This window comes from Cydia pomonella, chromosome 14, assembly GCF_033807575.1.
Source record: "Cydia pomonella isolate Wapato2018A chromosome 14, ilCydPomo1, whole genome shotgun sequence".
Lineage (NCBI taxonomy): Eukaryota > Metazoa > Arthropoda > Insecta > Lepidoptera > Tortricidae > Cydia > Cydia pomonella.
This window is the reverse complement of record NC_084716.1, coordinates 5,941,344-5,959,898: the sequence shown is the minus strand read 5'-3', so window position 1 is coordinate 5,959,898 and position 18,555 is coordinate 5,941,344. Positions and strand designations below refer to the sequence as shown.

General features: G+C 37.8%; 1 protein-coding gene across 3 annotated transcripts in view; it reads right to left on the bottom strand.

Moving 5' to 3' along the window:
- The window catches only part of LOC133525256 (protein cramped), a 90,843-nt gene that overhangs the window by 44,817 nt on the left and 27,471 nt on the right, over positions 1 to 18,555 (bottom strand). For all 3 annotated transcript variants that reach the window (XM_061861548.1, XM_061861546.1, XM_061861547.1), the window contains exons 3-10: positions 5,895 to 6,054; positions 5,233 to 5,517; positions 4,609 to 4,812; positions 4,244 to 4,434; positions 3,638 to 3,764; positions 3,105 to 3,260; positions 1,849 to 2,006; positions 827 to 1,051 (exon numbers count right to left, since the gene is read on the bottom strand). In XM_061861548.1, coding sequence (XP_061717532.1) covers positions 827 to 1,051; positions 1,849 to 2,006; positions 3,105 to 3,260; positions 3,638 to 3,764; positions 4,244 to 4,434; positions 4,609 to 4,812; positions 5,233 to 5,517; positions 5,895 to 6,054 — 1,506 coding nt within the window. The remainder of the gene's footprint in view (positions 1 to 826; positions 1,052 to 1,848; positions 2,007 to 3,104; positions 3,261 to 3,637; positions 3,765 to 4,243; positions 4,435 to 4,608; positions 4,813 to 5,232; positions 5,518 to 5,894; positions 6,055 to 18,555) is intronic.

Here is an 18,555-nt window from a genome sequence, read left to right as displayed (position 1 = left end):
TTTTCGCACTTGTATCGTAATGTACTAATACTGACGTTGACATCTATTTCTGTTTAATCTTCATAATATTTGAATTATCAGTAGATAGGATTAAGGTGTCCGCTAGGTGGCGCGGTTGCACGGAGCGGGTGACCGGATTAACGATAAATAGTATGAGTAATAGTATGCCGGCTTATAGTTGTGCCGTTCTCGAGAACGTTCCCAGTTTTGTATGGGGAAAGTTCTCGTGCGAGAATATTCCCTATAGTAAACGGAGAACATTCTCGAGAACGACACAACTATACCGGCTACACACGTAACTATGTATCGTAGCGATTTCAGAGTGTGCAGATAAATCGAAGGTTTAATATAAATAGAAACTGCCCCCGATGAACGATAATCTACAACGAACGATTTTTCATACACACGATCGATAAATCTGCGCAAATCGGTTTGCACAGATTAATCGCTACGATATATAGTTTTGTGTGTAGCCGGCATAACTGGCGCGGACGTGTGTGACGGATTTTACCTACAATGGCACCCGCGTGTGTGCGCCCGCTCTGTGTACCCGCGCCTGCTAGCGGACGCCCTTAATCAAATTTATTAGATAAGTAAATAACTACCCCCTTATTATCAAACTTTCCAAGCTTCGAATTAATTTATGTTTTATCCCTTTCTTACAAATAAATAAGTCAAAATGACAGATTAAGACAAACGATGAATAGCTAATTCGGGCATGTAAGCAGTAATAGTCCCTATTACATATCAATTTAGAGTACGGTGGAACAAAGCACCTACCGACCGCTTGCGGACGGAATTAAAATTATAACTTGCAATCACAAACCTTTAAATTCTTAAATTTTGTCTTCTTCTCTCCTTTATCTTTATCACTTTCGTTGTCACTGTCGCTCTTGATGTACTTCTCGTCATCTTCCATCTCAGAAAAGCTATCCTTCTCTCTCTCGGACATATATTTGTCTCTTTCACCTTCTTTATCCCCCTCTTCTTCGGCGGTTTCTTCGGATTTTATCTCTTTCTCGTCTTCGGTGCTAGGTTTTTCTTCATCCTCCTAAAAAACAGGTAGAGTAATTAGTGAGTACTTATATAGAGGTATGTACTTATATATACGCTTGAAATTGACAAAATTGTTGATACCTTTATATTTCCGTACACGGCGGGAAGAAGTTGATAAATCGAGATATTAAATTGAAGAAATTTGAACCTTATGTAATTTTATTTTAAGTTCATATTTCTTCAATTTTACATCTCGTGTTATCAGTTTCTACCCGCCGTGTACTGATTTATAACATGTTAATATAGACCGCGGTCTAGGAGCATATATCGTCTACGGTAATAAAATTAGGGCCCCTAAGCAAAGAGAATTTGAAATAGAGGTGGGTTGCAAAGGAAAATTTTGTACAGTTAATTTTCTGCTATCTTTCGACATATGATTAAAACTTTTAGAACGTCATTTGACTTCGATCCTTATTCTTTCATTGATATGTGTTAAATTTGATAAATACCAAAAAGTGGCGCCATCTTACCGGGCATCAGCTTAAGGTTGTAGCGCCATCGCTCGAAACGATGCCGCCATACCTTAGACCTTTGATCTATTAGATGGCGCCACTTATTGATATTTAACAAATTTAACACATATCAGTGAAAGAATAAGGATCAAAGTCAGGTGGCGTTCTGATAGTTTTAATCATGTGTCGAAAGATAGCAGTAAATTTCCTGTGGCTACAAATGTTTACTTTGACATTCCACCTCTATTTCAAATTCTCTTTGGCCTAAGGGCATTTCTTTGTATGTTTATCACAAATATTTATTCCTGGGTTATGATGTATTAGTATTTATATTTTTTACCTGATTTGTCTTATAGTTGGCCATGAGTTCGATCCCGTCGACGGCCGTTTCGTCGATATCGAGTTTAGGTTCATCTTCCAGCCGCGGCCGTTTCTGTTCCAATTCCTTGTCTTTTTCACTGCTGTCTTTACGGTGCCGTTTTGGAGTGCGGATTTTGGCTGAAATCAAAACTTAGAGTCACCCGAACCCACCGTGAAAAAGACGCTTTCATACAAACTACGACAGTTTAACCTATGTTTAATTACATGAAATTTCCGAAATATTCATAGTAGTATTAGTAATCCCAGGGGCAGGAAACTAGAGCGTTCAATTTTAATTTCAATATTTATTTGTAACCAAAGTAGATTGCAACTACTAACTGGAGTTGCAAGCGTACATAGGCTACGGAGACTGCTTAACATCAGGCGGGCCGTATGCTTGTTTGCCACCGACGTAGTATATAAAAAAAAAGATTACAGTAGACAAATGCAACTTAATGCTAGGTACATACATAACTATTAAGACTCGGATAAGGCTTAACAAAATACTAAATATTCCTAATCTAGAATTCATTAGCAATACATACATCATTCTTTTATATTTCTAGGCAAAATAAAATTGTTCGTCAAAACTCAAAGAAAAAAAATCTGGTTCTGGGCTCCGTTCGGCTCAGCATTGCTTCGAGCAATTATTAGGGTTGGCACAACTTGACGTCCCTTTGCGTGCACAACCACAGATAAGATAATTACATGAATTTTGACAACCCTTAATAGCCGTAAGGGATAGTTCCATGCATTAGAAAGGGACAACACGATTCGGCCCTGAATCGCTGTCAAACTTCGGTTTTGTAGGTAGTTTCCTTTCTGTAAGGTAGTACTATTATTGATTCTGTGGTAATACAAGGAAATAAAGAGAAAGTATACGTTTAACATACAACACTTCTACTCGCTCTAGTTTCTTTGTATAACAATTATTAGCAACGAAACCACCAGAGTAATAGATGTTAAGTTATTTAAGAATATCGCTATAAAAGTAACTTCAATTGTATGGCACCGGCTATGTTCTTTAAGACTCACACAAACGAACGAGAGAGAAAGCACTGTGAGTGAAAGCAACAAAACAAGCTTGTAACACACGCGGAAGTCTCTTTAATAACGCCTTTTTTAGAAAGATTTCTTGTCTTATAAAGGGCCCATTAGGGTTTCCGTAGGTGCAAATGCAAACTTTCCGCGATAGAAACAGCTGTAAATATGGATACAAATACGTCTAGTACTCACTGGCTTCCTTGTCCTGTGAATACATGCGCTGGAGGTAGCTAGAGAAGCATATCTTCTGGCTGGAGAGCTGCTCGCTGGCGCGCACTACTGGCAGTCGGACGGTCGCAGTGGGCCGCGGGCCCACGTGAAGCACCGGCCGTTTTGCTAACTTTTGTTCTGAAATTGTACAACTTTTTAATGTCTTTCCAAATATATTTTGTTCCATGCCGTTAATGTAGTCGAAGACTTTTAGAAACAGCAGAAGTCTTCTGAAGACAGGAGTTATATAAAAAGATAATTGTCGAAATATTTAGGAAAGGAATTACGATTTGAAAAATGAAATGTCGATGGATAAAGTCTGGCTTAAATTTGAATTGGCGACCTAGCACAGAAAAGAGCGTCCAGACCTGACTTGGCAAAAGGTTCGTTAACTGTGTATTACGTAGCATGACATGTGCACTGCGCGCGCGTATATGCAATTCTCTATAACTAAGTAAAGTATTGTAACCACAATTGACAGTAAGTAGTTCAAAATAAGTTATATAATTATGTACCTTGAACTATAATCCTGTCGGGCTCCAAGTTGAGGTGGTCTTCCAGGTCATCTTCATTTTCTTCAGGCCGAGGCGGTTCCGGCTCTTCAGGTTCCATCTCTACTATATTCTCCAACTTTGGTTTACACTGGTAGCGGCTAAGGACTATATTTATGGGATTTATAATTGGTCCCCATCGCTCCTTAGAGGCGCTCACCAGGGCTATAATATTATTACTCCTGTAACCAGATTTATTAACTTTCTTATGTGAACTTAAGTTTTATGTCAGGCATCAGCACTAGTCCATTTGATATCGCATTTCTCTAGGGTCCACCAGATTACCAAGACTTTGATGGTCTCCGGCTGACGCGTGTGTTGAAGATATATTACAGCTCCAACCGTAGCCCAAAGCCTAGGCATAAGAAAATGTCGCAGTTGAATGCTCACCGCGATCCTGCGCCGCCCCGTTATAGACGGAGGTGGCACTCGTTGGGTTTTTAGACGGTAGTAGGCATCCTCGTCCTTTAGTCCGTCATACTTGTCTTGCTCCCCTCGAGACGGGATGCGTAAAGGCATTTTCCAAATGTAAAAAAAAAAGGAAAAGGTATAAGAAAATGAAAAGGATACATGAAGCTTCACCTTCCCCTGCCACCGCTTGTCCAGCGCCCTCAGCAGCGCGTGCAGCTTGGTGCGCGGCGACAGCTGCACGCAGGCGCGCGGGTTGTGCGCCGCGGCCTGCACGCGCGCCCACGCGCTCGCCGAGCGCGCGCGCAGCCACACCGTGGCCAGCGCGCACACGCCCACCGCCAGCGACCGCTCTGTGTGTGTATTGTGTTATGATTTATGAATATGCAGAGTGTAAGGCAATTTTAAAATAAGCGGTCGCGCTCACCTGTAATCTGATTCAGTCTTCGCAACGCACGGCACATGCTCTTATAATACGCGCAAGTCTTCTCACAATGTCTTTGATGAAGTATCTGTAGGAAACTCACCTGTAATCTGATTCAATCTTCGCAACGCACGGCACATAGGAGTCCGAACACGGACGTTCCTACCACGGTGTCGAACCACCATGCTGCCGCTTAGCACCATCTCGTGTAGCCGTGCGCAAGTCTTTTCGCTCACAGATACCAGTTTCTTTCTGAGCTCACCGTAGTTGATGAGAGCGTAGAGCTCTTGGGCTACTTTCTTCACGTCTGAGAAAAATATAAATATATCATCAACGAGCAGGATAATTAGGAATTAAGGTATCATGTCATAAAATTAAAGAGACTTTTAATGTGGTTTCGTTGCTAGTAGAAGTTGCTGCTACGTTGCTACAACGCTTTTCATAAACGCTTGTTCGAAGACAACACACGAACATTTCAAGCACGTATATCGAATACCCACTCTTCGAAATGCGTTGAATCTTGTCTTAATGAAATAACATCAACAATTGAATTGTTTGTTCCAGAAGAGTTTCTTATATATTTTTTTACACTTTGTATACTTTATGTGCTCTTTCGATCACAACAACAAAACCTATCAAAAATAAAAATAAAAGCTTGTTGGACAGATTTATATTATTCTTCTCTAGGATAATAAAATTATAACATCGATAAGTAAAAGATACTCACTTTCCCCGAAATGCACATGTTTCGACAGTTTATGCCAGGTCCTGTAATAAAAATGGCTGACTTGAGTCTTCGTCTTCAGGTTCACGTCTGGCATGCCTTTCTTCTTCATCTTGGCACAAATGTGAGTGGTGATGGCATCGAAGTCTTTGCCGTACTCGTTTAAAGCCTCGAAGAACAGACTCTTCTCGTCAGCCGACCAGAGAGCTTTGGGCATGCGCTGTTTGACTGTGGGGAATTTTAGTTCTTTCTCGTCGATTTTGCTTGGGGTGTCGCATTCTGGTATATCTGAAATTAACGACAGCTCAACTCAGTATAGCATGGTGTTGTGGGCTATTTTTGTACTGTAATATGCGGTGAAATGGTCGCATCGCATTGAACATGGTTAGGAGCTCAGAGCAGAGGCAGCAGGCAAGATCGTAATGGGTGGAAAAGTGACGTCGTAAAGAGCTTTGAAACCAATTAGAACACTTGGTTCCTTCCTAGATCTGGCCTTAAACCACGGAAAAAAGCATAATCCTTCATTATACATGTAACAAATGCGGACGTAAATGTTATTAACGCATATACTATATGCCATATGGCTTATGGCATTTAGTCACGACATATGCTGTCCAGGGACGTATGGACGCTCCTGAATTCATCTGTCAAGTTTTTAAAGTTACCTCTCTTGTCAGGATCAGGGACTGGTTCCGTCCTCAACTTTTTAATGACACGGGCGCTAGTGCGCTGTTGCTGCTGCGTGGTCAGGGATCCCAACAGCTCGCTGCTGGAGTGCGCGGCTGGAGCAGCGCCTGGTGACATTGCGCTATCTTTTGTGGTTGCCTGCAACAATGTAAACACAGTGAGGGTAGGTTCACAGGCAAAAGAGGGGATTCTAGCACGAAACTCACGAGTCAAGACCAACTAAGATAGCGGAAATTATTGCCACTTGTATAAACTGCTTGAAAGCAAATAAGTACCTACTTAATTATTTTTATTTTTACCAACTTAGCTAGAAAAACTTGTGTAAATAAAGTCTGCCAGACACTTGTAGTTTTACTTTAACGGGTATATATAGTTACTTAATGCCAAAAAGCGGTTTGACTTAATAAGCTATCTCTTTTTAACCCACATAAAAACAGTCATCGGATGTTTTAATAAAAAAAGTGTTTTACACCAATTTCGGGTTAATTCCATTTATCATTAAGCGAGCGTTGTTATTGTGTTAGTGTTGGTAATTGCTGTAACTGTTCCAAAGCGTCCTGCCTAGTTGTTTGCCGGTCCCATATTGGGATAGGTGCCATATTCCTATAATTCAGGAGGGATTTAAATCTTCTTGGGCCAAAGGTGTCGGGTTAGAGTTAAACGAATTGTAATATACCTACTTGAAAAATAAGCTATCTTTATCTTTAAAGTTTAGCTTTCTACTTCTTTGTCAAACGGTCTCTGAGAAAGACGTATTTAACCTATTTGTAAGACCTAGTTGTACGGATTAACAAAGTTTTTTACGGACTTACGGAGCACTAAAAAGAAATGGTAGGTCAACTTCAACGCATTTTGTAGCAGCTGGCTGAAGCTTGCATCAAACCGTGACTGGCGGAAGAAAGGTGAGGGCTTTGCCCAACATTGGGACACAAAATATGGTAATAAAAAATGACATTTAAATATATAGTATCCTTTTTCAGCCTACCTTACCTTGTTGCAAAGAACGATGGGTTGCTGTTAGTAGGTAAACTCTGACCACGCCAAGTTTGCACAAACTTGACGACCGGTCTGGCTTAGTGACCGTGCCTATGAAGCCGATGGTCCCGGGTTCGAATCCCGGTGAGGGCATTTATTTGTGTGTCGAGCACAGATATTTGTTCCTGAGTCATGGGTGTTTTCTATTTGACCTTTTAGAGGGAAGGAACCCAGGAGAAAATACTAGTACATACCATATGTTAATAGAAAAATAACAATCCATTAATTCCATTTACGAATCAAGGTGTGTGCATACCATTCTAGCCAGTTGTTGATGTAGGTGATATTTTATTCCGAATAAGGTGTTAATGGTGACAAGCGGTAATACAATAATGAGTCAATTTATACGCAATATTTATAAGATATAACAAGCATTTTATGCATTGATGAATAAAATTAATTATAGTGTAATCAATGGATTTTACGGCTAGGAAGAGTACGTGAAGTAAAAAGGCCAGTCCAATTATAGGAGCTCCGTCTTTAACACTTCAACGCGAGAGTTTAAATTCCAATGCTCAAAGACGTGTGCGAAAATACAAATTTCGTTACTTATCTGCATCTCTAACGCTCTTGTACATTGGAATAATAGAGAGGCACATAGATTCATAGACGAACAAATGAACGAAATTTTAATTATAACAGCTATAGAATAAGAAGGCGATTCGCTATTTTCTTCGCGTCTCGGTTTCTGCGTGGGCTAAAATGCTTTCGTATGTCTGTATGTTCTCCTCTGCAGGTCGCATTACTTGACGAATTTTCATGCAATTTTGTGAGTATGTTCGGTAGTTAGATATTTTTCTCTGTCGTTTCGTTTTCTAGAAAATGTTCAAAATGGCGGAAATTGGCTTAAAGGACTTAAGCGCCAGTAGGGTCAATAGCACTTAAAACTATTGTGAGTTCGCGGTGATAATGATTCAACGAAGTAAGTTTTTTTAAATTTTTTTTAAACTTATCGCGATATCTTCAGCTCACAGAGCCACTAGTTTATTCATAAACAATGTCAATTATGTTTAATCTATCAACAAATTATGCGCATACGCAACAATAAACCGCAAACGTCATTGACATCCTAAACGCCATCCGGCACTAAAACACATTCAGAGATGAATCATTCGATTAGTTAACCACAAATTGAAAATATTGATTGCTATAGATTAAAATAAGAGTAGGCAATTCCTTAATTAAAATCATATTTTATCACAGATCGTCTCACGAGATAAAACAAAGAATGGCTAATCCCTAGTCGAGCGAAGCAAGCTCACAATATGTCATAAAAGACCTTGCCACGTCAGAGCGCGATAGATACTCACAAAACTTTTTTTATTTATCGGAATTATTAACACATTTAAAATCATGGGAAAGTTTAAAAACAAATGATGTTTTTTAAATAGCCAATGTTTATTTTTCCATACTAAGTAAAAACTTCTAAGAAGCTTATTTATAAGTATTACACTAACATTGAAAAAAGCGGCCAAGTGCGAGTCGGACTCGCGCATGAAGGGTTCCGTACCATTTGAGACGTATTAAAAAAAACCACTTTGGACACACATTTTACCACTTTGGAAGTGTCTCTCGCGCAAACTATTCAGTTTAGAAAAAAATGATATTAGAAACCTCAATATCATTTTTGAAGACCTATCCATAGATACCCCTCAAGTATGGGTTTGATGAAAAAAGATTTTTTGAGTTTCAGTTCTAAGTATGGGGAACCCCCAAAAATTATTGTTTTTTTTTTCTATTTTTGTGTGAACATCTTAATGCGGTTCATAGAATACATCCACTTACTAAGTTTGAACAGTATAGCTCTTATAGTTTCGGAAAAAAGTGGCTGTGACAGAATCGGACAGACAGACGGACATGACGAATCTATAAGGGTTCCGTTTTTTGCCATTTGGCTACGGAACCCTAAAAATCAGAAAATTATGATTGAAACGGGCAATATCTCCGAAAATTACGTCAAGACACGTAACACATATGGGGTGGTCTCAATAACTCATGAGCTCTATCATTTTATCGTCGCTTTCTGAGACATATTGTATATGATAAAGTTATATTTGTAATATAAGAATATAGCCAAAAAGTGCTTACATAATAGACAAGGAAGTAAACAGATAAAACAAAGCGTTAACAAGCATCACAGCTATCGTTCGGTTATGGTAACAAAGACGCAAACATGTATGTAATATGTATGACAGCCGAGTCGTGCATACATTAACCAATATTACCATTCGCATAACGACCGTCAGCGGCCGTGCCATACAAACTGATCTGAAATTCTTGGCCAAGGCCAGCCATTTTCAATCAAGCTATAACCTATGTTTATTGTTGTTTACTTTTAATGTTCATTGCTAATGTTTCTGACCAAATACCTAGTTGTACATATATAGTTAATAGGTAATACATAGTTAGTTAATAGGTGTACATAGATTTAGTGCTCTTTGTGTTTTGTGTACCCAAAAGTAACGGTCATAAAAATGCCCCCAAGTTCTAAGCTCCCGAAATTGAATTTTCGGGTACAGAATGGATTTTCTGTTTGTGAAGAACTTTTATGAAATAAAATCAAGGTTATCTCATCTATTATTTCTAGTTATTGTTAGTTTTTAGTTGTTATTCTAAAAAGGGTGCAGAAAATGATACGTTTCTGCACTAGCATTTTACTTTCCTAGTACCTTTTTTTTTCATTTATATTACGATAAGGAATTAAAATTTGATATTAAATGAGTAGATATGTTGTATAGTTTCCATTCTAATATTTAATTCCATAAATCACGATACTTTTACCTAAATTGTTAATTGAAAGTACCCTCAAGAAATACTGTAACAGTTTATACTTAGTTATGTTTTTTTAAATACACATGCATGTATTTTACTTTCCGCGCATTCGAAATGAAAAGTAGAGTGACGGGTAAAAGGCACCATTTCAGTATCGGGCTATTGGTGCTCTCACTGCGTTCGAGGGCCAAACTAACTCGCCAGATATTAACGCGTACTCATTCATTCTTTCTTTCTTTGAATCGTTAATGGACAGCCACAACTGACGACGACGTCATAGAGACCTATTGGATTCGAAAGATTAGATGATAGGAAGAAAATAAGGTTACTTATACAATATTTTCTGCTTCAGCGAGCAGGAAAGCGACTACTCGTACAGATTTAAAAAAATGTTAAAAGCGAGTCAGATATTGGTATTGTCAGTCGCGCAACATATCTCTGATAACAAGGGTATGTTAACCTGCCTGTTTACATGGTCAGGGTGGTCATACGGAAGGGTAGAATGTAGAAAATTAGGAAAAATCTACACGAGCGCGTCAGATATTCAAAGGGGATGTTAAGTGGACCATACAAAAGCGTTTATTCCAATAATCTGACGATTTCGGCGATACGCATAAAAATGTCAGGGTCACAAAGTTGCAAAAGAAACCGCCATCTTGAAATACTCGAGCTTGACCGGTTATTATACAGAAAGGTTTAGATTGATGCCCCAGTTGTGTGAAACCTTAATCTGACGATAAAGTGAAGCAGTACCCTTATTCTGACGATTAGAAAAATAAATAATTTTATATAATTTTAAAAATTCTAGTCGTTTGTTTTTACTTGTATTTTTTTGTACCTAGTAAACTAGCGTAGAATGCCATGAAGTAGACCAAAATCCACCAACAACGGGACGGGATATTTGATGGATGGAGAGATTATTAAGACAGTTTGAAGATTCTGAAGTACATACAATATTTAAAATTCATCTTCATTAATTTCAATCGCCCTTAACCACGAAAAATGGCTTAAATGGCTTGGTAACCTGACTATATTCCAGATAGGTATAATATATATCACCTATAATGGACTATAATCACACTAATGGTATCGGACTTTGTAATTTTAACCAAAATACCTAACAAAAGACCATTATTGTAATCACTGAGCTTGCCTCTATGACAATCGTTTTTACTTTGATTGTTTTTTTTTCTATTTATCTTTCATTCGTCCGGGTGTGAGCTATTGTCAGTTAATGCAATCTAAAATGTAGTCGCCATCAGATATATCGGAGCGGCCAAGGTGCTCACAAATATCTGAACGCGCCTCTATTATCAAGTCGCTAGTGTGTTCAGATATTTTTGAGAACCTCAGCCGCTCCTATGTATCTGATGGCGACTGTACAATCGGCATCAAATAGACAGTGCCGGTCTAAGTGGTCAAATATATTACACACCTTTGTTATTATAGAAATAAAGATGTGTTCCGATATATTTGGCCACAATGACCGTAACTATTATTAGATGCTCACTGTGTTGTATGAAATACTGAGCTATTTAGGGTTCCGTACCTCAAAAGGAAAAAAACTGAACCCTCATAAAGAAGAAGAAGAAAAGCGTAAAAAAAGATACGGCCGTTTTTGCCGCAAAAAACCTAAACCACGACACGCAATGGAATCAAAATTCTTTGACCTAGAACTATGAAATTTGGCAAGTAATATCGTCTTTTCATATTAATTCTTACTAATAGGGTCTGGTCCGCTGTATAGTCACAGCAAAAAAATATTATAGGTTCAGAACATCGCACTTAACCGGATTCTTTTAACGAGACGAGATACTATTATTTACAAAGGCATTTAATTTTACGCGTGCGTGTGTAATATATTACTCGTACACTCTTCTTATTTGTATCGATTAAAAATATACTTTGCATGTAGTTAAAATAATTTAAAATGAATATGATTTCCAAAGACATTACGATTTGAATCCTCTAGCCTAGAAGGTAAGGTCGAAGTTTGCATGGATTATTTCAGTGCAGCAGCTTAATTAGGATAATTTTCAACTTTAACTTGTATTTTCTGATTATAGTTTTATTACGATTTTATGGGGCCAATGGCTTGATAATAAGAATAGGGTCCGATGTGTAAGGTAAGCTTGACAGTCAATTAGACGTCACTCTGACTGACTGTGGCCGTAAGGTTTGACTAAAAAAATAGCTGTAGGCAGACAGCCCCATGTGCAGAGCATGCATGGAAGAAGAGGAACCAGCAAAACACATTCTCCTAGACTGTGAACAGGTAGAAGTATACAGGAGCAAATCCCTACGGACTCCGTGCACACAAAAGGAGGCAGTAAGCAACCTGAAAACATTGCTAGGCTTCGTGGAGGAGCTGGGGTGGTTAGAGCGCTATCTCGATTCACGCAAAATAGGCACCCTAAGCGCTAACCTCTTGAAGGGGTATTAATTATAAATTATAACGCGTATGCCATTTTCAATATTCTCTTCGTAAAAATGGAATCAAATATTGCTTATTTAGTAAAGTGAAGGACTGGGTGTCTAGCGCGTTGACAGCATAGGTGTCACAATTTTTTGAATTAAGAAAGGATACCCTTTCATTTTAGCGGTATTTCTGACAGAGAAACCCCTTCCTAGAGCTATATCAAATGAATGGGTAAGCTGTTGAAAGGGAAAGCCAATCGTTGGGGTTATTCGATAAACGGCTAAGCCATTAAAATGGTTTCTTCTGGGAAAAGGTGGACGGGTTCCTGAAAACAAAATGGTTCGTAACTCTTATCCGAAAATACAAATATTGTAAGTATTTAAGAAATAACAAATAGTAAAGAGACGAAAGAGAAAATTTCCAAATATAATTGTAGAGAATTTTCAAATCGAGGATAACGCCTATAATTTTCCATATCACCCACTACGTCAACAATACATAAGTTTAATCGATAGTTTAATTGAAGTGCATATTTCCAAAAGGTCACATTTCCCATTTAGTTCACATTGGAAATTCAATCTTATAACTTAAGAAATAAGTCATGAAATATAAAAATACAAAGCCTCAATTGTCTCTTAATCGGTTAACACTCATTCGAGTATTCACGTTACTCGTTCATTAATAAGTAATCCTAATTTTTTTATCAATGGAATTTTACTAAATTAATTAAGAAGTTATTTATAGATACCGGCTCTAGAAAACAAGCGTCAAAAGTATTAAGTACCTTACTATTTGTTGGCTTATTTTAGCCATTAGGTATACCAGCAAAATCCATTGCAGAGATTTTTCTTGACTACTTGCTTCTGCCTGCAACTTCGTCTGACTGGAATGATGATGATTGATAAATACTATCTTATGGCTTTCTCCTGGCCTCATGGCTCCTCTACACAATGGACCATCATACTGTCCCACTAAGAAGGTCCAGCGTGTAGAGAGGTGGTCTCGAACGGTTTAAGGCGCGGTGGGATGGCGAATGGATGGCCACGGTGTCGGTTTTTCGTCCGCAAATCAAAGGTAGTGGGCCAGCGATGGTCCGTACGCATCTACACGTGGACCATTCCATTGTGCGTGCTCTCGACCATCACATGGCTATCTCGCTAGTCCAGCGCTGGGCCATCATACTGTCCCACTAAGATGGGCCAACGTGTAGAGAGGTGAGTGGTGTCGGATGGCTAATGGCGCGGCGGGATGGCGATGGGACGGCCACGGTGTCGGTTTTTTGTCCGCACATCTAAGGTGGCCCATTCCATAGTGCGTGCTCTCAACCATCGCATGGCCATCTCGCTTTTTGCCCCCTCTTCATATTGGGCATTTTACATAAGGGGGCGTCCATTAATCGCGTCATACGTTTTTGGCTTGTTTTAGACCCCCCCCCTCCCCCATGGTGATCTTTGGTGATATTTTCAGGACCCCCCCCCCCCCCCCATCCAATATGACGTGTATTTTTTTCGATAACTAAAGAACAGTTTTCTAACAAATGAACCTAAGTACACGTGAAGGATAATGGGGGAAAACTATTATTTTTATTTTATTGACTATAATACAGTATAGCACAGATGAAAAAAAAAATACACGTGATACGTGTCCATACCCCCCCGTCCCCTGTGGTGATCATTGGTGATTTTTTGCTGACCCCCTCCCCCCCTATACAATATGACGCGATTAATGGACGCCCCCTAAGTAGTTAATAAAAAAGAAATAAAAAATAATACTTTCAATGAGTCTGGATTAGCGTTGTTCATAACTATTTCAAATTTCATATCGATAGCTGAAATAGTTCTCGAAATATTTAGCGTTGTGACAGACAGACGGACGGACAGAGTCGCACCATAAGGGTTCCTTTTGTACCTTTTTGATACGGAACCCTAAAAATAGGAACCTATGACGTACATCGGTTGACGGGTAATTTGCATACACATATGCAAGTGTAATTTTTGTCGTGATAAAGATGCACTTAACAAGGATTAAACTCTATCCGAACGCCCTATGGCATTAAATTGTCTTCCTGTATTACGCTCTGTGTTCTTTACCAAACCCTGTACCCCTAGTATAAATTTATTCGTTGGCGTAACGTGACGTACGCGTTTGTATTAAGTCTCTTTTTGTATGGGATTTTGAGTTTCCAAAACGTTCCGCATGGCACGCTGTGTCTAAATCCCATACCATACGTCACGTTTCGAAATCGAATAAATTTACACTAGGGGCTCTGTTCTATACACGTAGGTCACTAGATAAGTTTTGCAATATAGACAAATATGAAACAATGAGGTGGCCTATCGCATATATTTTTTTAAACTATATTTCCATAGACAATGTTTATGTTTTATGCACGTTCAGTTTCAGTAATAACACTAATAGCATCTGCTTAAGTATTTTTTTCTGTCAATATTTAAATATCTTAAAAATAATTCAAGGTTCATCAGGATTAAGGATTTGATTGTAAGATCTAAGTTAATCAGGTTACAAAACACGAGCATTATATGAGGAAACATTTTTATATGATGGCGGTTAACAACAACTTTCTCAAATTTGAGAATTTTAGTTTAATATTTCCGTCGCGCTGACGAGGGTGGCTCCTAAAATTCGTGCGATAAGGATAACTGTAGCTTAGGCGAACATCTCAGAAATCGAGGTTTCGTTCTTGATATTTTGAACATTTTCCTCCACCAAAACTTAACCAATCATAACGAAATTTTGGGGACGGAATGAGAATTAAATTATTTGTATGCTAGGCGTCTATTTACGGTGCATTTTGTTGGCCATTTTTAGCGCTTTTTGAAATAACCTAGTTCTTTTAAAAACAAGAATATCAAAAAAGCAAAACGTACAGACACAGGTAGTGATAATATTGAACTCATATTAAAAAATACATCTAAGGCCAAAACCCAGAGAGGAAGATGTCGATACCCTTAGTATGAAAAAAAGCGGCCAAGTGCGAGTCGGGCTCGCGCATGAAGGGTTCCGTACCATTTCAGACGTATTAAAAAAAATCTACTTGCTAGATCTTGTTCAAAATTTTACCACTTTGGACACACATTTTACCACTTTGGAAGTATCTCTCGCGCAAACTATTCAGTTTAGAAAAAAATTATATTAGGAACCTAAATATCATTTTTGAAGACCTATCCATAGATACCCCACACGTATGGGTTTGATGAAAAAAATTTTTTTTAAATTTTTTTTTTTTTTTTTTTTTTTTTTTATTTATATTTAGGACAACAACAGCCGTAAATAAAAGTTTTACATATGAGTGATTACATAACAGATGGCCAATGACAGTTATCCACTAATTACATTTTACTTAGAATAACGTAATTCGTATCTAGGTATTATCATAATAAACAGTTTTAATAAGACAGTGTGCTCATCACAACATGCTCATCATTAATTATGAGTTTATGATTCTATACAAATACATAAATTTTAGCCAAGACGGATACGTCAATAAGTTCGTAGACGTAAAGATCTGATGTGACGTTATTATATGTATGTACAAATATTGTTCATTTTATTTAAGTGCATATGCCTCAATAAATCCGCAGTTCATCGTTTATTTTGGTATGTCAATACTACACAATTGTATGACTTTACATCAGTAGATTAGAAATATTAAACACAAATAAAAAAAAAGAAGAGTTGCATGGTAATACTCATAGAAGTAAATTTAATGATATATTTATATATACATAATTGTGTGTGTCCGATGGACAGGCTAAATAGACTGGTGAATAATTTAATCTTAATTTTAATTTATTTGTACTTTTCTGAAAGTGTCTTGTAGATATTGTCCATATATTTATTCCTAGATCCGAGAAAGGGGTCTGCAGAATAGAATTCCATGTTATATAAACGAGGGATTCGAGATAACACTGCATTGTCACCATACTTAGTCACGTGAAAAGGAACATGAAATAGGGCGGTATGTCTAGTGCGACGCTTTGGGGCTCGAAATGATAGACCAGACAACAGTTGTGGGCAATCGATGCGACCATTAATTATATCAAAGAGAAACCTCATGTCTGAAAGTTTACGTCTGTCTTCTAGTGTTAAGAGATTATATTGTCGACATTTATTAGTGTAGGAGGTAGATGGTATAATTTTTTTGAATTTGTGATTTAAATGTGACGCAAATTTCTTCTGAATTTTTTCAATACGATCTTTATGAATGGCGTAATTGACTGACCATATGGGAGAGGCATATTCTAAAATACTTCTAACGTATGCATAGTATACTATCTTCAAACTTAGAACATCTGAGAATGGTTTACACGTTCTCATCATAAAGCCGAGATTACGATACGCTTTGTTGACTATATGGTCGACATGTTCCCTCATTGACATCTGGGTGTCGAGTATTATTCCCAGATCACGAACTACTTCGACTCTTTCCACCACGGTACCTCTAAGATTATATGAAAATTTTATTGGTGTGATTCGGCGAGTGAAGGTTATGCACTGACATTTATTAGTACTAAGAGAGATCTTGTTCAGGGAGTAATAATAGTCAAGATTATTGAGATCGCTTTGCAGACGATGACAATCTTCAAGAGTTCTGACACGGATGAATATTTTTTTGTCGTCTGCATATAACAGGTGATGGGCATTATTTATAGATCTATTTATATCATGTATGTAAGCAATGTATAGAAGAGGTCCAAGATGAGAGCCCTGGGGAACGCCAGATGGGATTGTAATGTAATTTGATCTAAAACCTCCAAGAACCACGGCTTGGGAACGGTTGGTAAGGTAGGATTCAATCCAACGTAGCAGATCTCCATGAATTCCCAAAGCCTCGAGCTTTCTGATAAGAATAGCGTGATCTACACGATCAAACGCTTTTTCGAAATCAGTGTATATCACGTCAACCTGTCCACCACCCTCCATCTCCGATAAGACAAAATTTGTAAAACATGCCAGATTTGAAACTGTCGAGCGTCCTTTCAAGAAACCATGCTGAGTATTTGATATGCCACTACTTACAAGAGGATATATGCTATCTACTACAATTGACTCGAAGAGTTTACCCATTGTATTGAGTATAGATATTGGTCTATAATTAACGATACTAGTTTTTGATCCTTTTTTGTGAACAGGGATAATATGGGCTTTTTTCCATAAAGAAGGATAAATGCAGTACTTTAGTGATAGGCGGAAAATAATAGTCAGGGGAACTGCGAGGCTTTCGGCGCAGGAAGAAAGAAAAATAGGCGGGACGCCGTCACAGCCTGGTCCTTTAGATTTATCTAGGGCTTTTAAAAACTTCAACACTATGTCAGAAGATATGTGGATTCCGCAAAAGACGTCACTTTGAATATAACTCTTGGATTTGTTAGTGAGGTTCGCAGGACTTGCTGGAGCAAAAACACTTTCAAAAAAATTGTTAAAAGCATCACAAATGGTCTTGCCGTCATTATAGGTACGATCGTTCAGATTAAAACTGCTAGGGTAGTTAGATCCTCCTCTCTTGGATTTAACATACTTCCAGAAAAATTTAGGGGAACGCTTTATGTATAATTCCGTATTTTGAGTGAAACGTTGAAAACACTGTTCCTGCACGCGTTTCTGTCTAGCTCTAAGAAGTGAGAATTCATCGTAGTCACGCGGATTTGAAAAACGTTTCCATTTTTTATGTAGTTTTGATTTTTCGCGTAGTTTTATGACGTATTAAAAAAAAAACTACTCACTAGATCTCGTTCAAACCAATTTTCGGTGGAAGTTTGCATGATAATGTATATCATATATTTTATTTTAGATTTTTCATTCTGTTATTTTAGAAGTTACAGGGGGGGGGGGGGACACATTTTTTCACTTTGGAAGTGTCTCTCGCGCAAACTATTCAGTTTAGAAAAAAATGATATTAGAAACCTAAATATCATTTTTAAAGACCTATCCATAGATACCCCACACGTATGGGTTTGATATAATTTTTTTTTTTTAATTTTATGACGTATTAAAAAAAATACTACTTACTAGATCTCGTTCAAACCAATTTTCGGTGGAAGTTTGCATGACAATGTATATCATATATTTTTTTTAGTTTTTTCACTCTGTTATTTTAGAAGTTACGGGGGGGGACACACATTTTACCACTTTGGAAGTGTCTCTCGCGCAAACTATTCATTTTAGAAAAAAATGATATTAGAAACCTCAATATCATTTTTGAAGACCTATCCATAGATACCCCACACGTATGGGTTTGATGAAAAATTATTTTTTGAGTTTCAGTTCTAAGTATGGGGAACCCCCAAAATTTATTGTTTTTTTTCTATTTTTGTGTGAACATCTTAATGCGGTTCATAGAATACATCCACTTACTAAGTTTGAACAGTATAGCTCTAATAGTTTCGGAAAAA